This window comes from Cupressus sempervirens, chromosome 2 (assembly GCF_028749045.1).
Source record: "Cupressus sempervirens isolate cs-2001-9-10 chromosome 2, ASM2874904v1, whole genome shotgun sequence".
NCBI lineage: Eukaryota > Viridiplantae > Streptophyta > Pinopsida > Cupressales > Cupressaceae > Cupressus > Cupressus sempervirens.
In genome coordinates, this window is record NC_143119.1 from 136,993,178 (window position 1) to 136,995,846 (window position 2,669).

At 29.6% G+C, this 2,669-nt stretch overlaps 1 protein-coding gene across 1 annotated transcript; it reads left to right on the top strand.

The window, feature by feature from the left end:
• The first annotated feature begins 734 nt into the window (after positions 1-734).
• On the top strand, positions 735-2,442 carry LOC149571419 (uncharacterized). Its single transcript, XM_089812940.1, has 2 exons — positions 735-1,062; positions 2,153-2,442. Exons 1-2 carry the CDS (start codon positions 762-764, stop codon positions 2,167-2,169), a joined length of 318 nt encoding a protein of 105 aa, XP_089669066.1. The 5' UTR covers positions 735-761; the 3' UTR covers positions 2,170-2,442.
• The last annotated feature ends 227 nt before the right edge of the window (positions 2,443-2,669 follow it).

Below are 2,669 nucleotides of genomic sequence, written 5' to 3' on the forward strand. Positions count from 1 at the left end.
CAATTTGAACACTTCTCATGATATTTTGAATAAAATGTAATGTCATACTGAGAGGCCTACCTACTCCCACTCGCAGAAAAACTACTTGACAATTTGAACACTCCTCATGATATTTTGAATAAAATGTAATGTCATACCCTAACTTTAAAAAAAGATATTAATATATAATTTATATTTTTATAATTAAATCTAAACAAAGTATTATTCGTCAAGGAAGAAATTAATATATTAATGTTTTATAAATAAATATAAACAAACTACTATTGATGAGAAATATCTTTTGCAAAATGGATTTATCAATAGACTATCATATGTGCCCATGGTTATGCTACTTCCATGTCACATTCAAGCCATTGACTATTGACTTTGGATTCATGATCAAGGAATAGAAAAAAACATATAATTTGTTGAAGTCTCCTTACTTTTTTCTTCAAAGTCTTTGAGATAGTGGCCAACTCATGATACCCTTGCTTGACTTGTTCACATAGTGACAAACCCAAGACAAAATTGATTAAATTAAAGGAGTTTCTTGAACTTAGACCGTCTAGATGAATCCTCTTGACGCGCTTCAAGAAATTGTCTTGGCCGCCATGATTGACTGGATTAAGCTTTGATTGAACTCTTGCAACTTCGAAGAAAATACCAATAAATTTTCAAATCTGATATTTTGAGATTATATAAATTTTGATTTGATATTTGAGATTATATAAGTAGGCATTGCAAGAGAAGTGGGTATTGTAGAATCGTGAATATTGAATGCAATGGCTTCCATTAACATTAGGGTTTGTGTGGTGATGGTGATAATAAGTGTTTGTGTATTATCAGTTTGTGTGGAGGGAGACAGATGCAAAGATCAAGTCCAGGGGCTTGTAAATGCTTGCAAGCCAATAATATATGGGCAATCCCCATCACCCAATTGTTGTTCTCTGATAAGGAGTGGAGACACAGCTTGTGTGTGTCCCAAGGTTACTCCACAACTTGCTGCTCTCATTCAAGTCAGCAAGGCCGTCAGAATTATTGAAGGCTGTGGGAGAAAAGTTCCCCACCATTTCAGATGTGGCAGTAAGATCTCATACTTCCTTGGTTATACACATATATAGTTGATGAGATCTTTGCAATTCATTGTTTAGTATGATTTTTTTTGAATTATTGTTTCTGTAAGTTTTTAAACATTTTGATGATAGATCATAAAATGAAAGTTTCTTTAAGCTTTCTTACATTCTGATAATAGATCATAGAATGCCATTTGCAAATCTCTTTAAGATTTATAATATTATGTGTGATCTGAAATATTGATTCTAATTTCTTTTAATTCTAGATAATATGTTTGACCAGATCTGACATACTTATTCTTTATTTATTTTTAAGCACTCTAATATATTCCTATAATAGATCATGACTGTGATCTGAAACATTGATTCTAAATGTTTTTGAGCTTTCTAACATCTTATGATAGATCATGGAGTGTGTTCTGCAAAAATGTTTCTCAAGTCGTCTGAGCTCTCTAAGATTATCAGATTTGTGTGATTCATAAAGCTGTTGCTGCTGTTTTGGTGATTGTTGTTTTAATTTGATTGTCCACGATTTTTAAGTATTAATGTTTTAGTTCATATTTTATTTGAGTTCTCTAATATTTTGACAATGAATCAAAACATATGATCTGAAAATCTCTTTAAACCTTCTATCCTTCTAATGATGGTCATGAGATGCTATCTAAAAATCTTTTTAAGCTCTCTAATATTGTATGTGATCTGAAAGATTGATTCTAATTTCTTTAGCTCTCTAGTATCTTATGACCACATGATAGGATATGGTCTGAAATATTGATTCTTAATTTTTGGAATATTTCATTCTTAATTTTTGGAGCACTCTTACAATAGATCATGGACCATGATCTGAAACATTGATTGTAAGATTATTTTTTAGTTCTTCAACATCCTATGATAAATTATTGAATATGTTCCCAAAAGATGATTCTAAAATTATCAATATATGATTCACAGAATTGTTCCAATAACATTCTCTTATCTAATATCAACATATTATGATTTGAAATATCCAATAATAACACTGACAACATATAATTCTTACTTTCCATTTTACAATTGTGGAACAATCTTCTAAATCATCCGTTTTGTTGTGTTGTATGCAGGTGTTGTAACGCCGTAAAAGAAGAAAGTTTAGCCATGTAATGGGAATATGGTAGTAATAAAATAGCTGACAAGAAGTTGCAGGCTTGGTCATGCAACAATAAGGATAATAAATGGTGTGAATTTCTTTTATTTTTGCTTTCTCTTCCATGGCTACGAATTTTAGAGTCAGCAAGATATAAAATAGTCAATCCTTAGCAGGACATTGAACTAAAATTCTATGACTAGATATGATGTGTAATGTTCTATCATTTTTTGACTTCAATTAAAAAAAGGTTTATTATTTGTCAAATATTTTCTTATCAGTTTATCTTTCAATTAAATATTTTCACATATATTTTTATTGCAAAAATTCTAACCAGCTATTTATCAATTATTACTGTTCATAGAAAAGGACTATTCAATCTTAGTATATTAATTATTAATAGAAAATGACTATTCATCAAAAAAAAAATTATTATTGTTGAATGAAGTCGGAAGATGTTAATAGATTACAATTGCTTAAGATTTATTTATCAT

Coding starts and splice junctions, on each gene's coding strand:
- LOC149571419 (XM_089812940.1), top strand. CDS start 762: ATGGCTTCCATTAACATTAGGGTTTGTGTGGTGATGGTGATAATAAGT.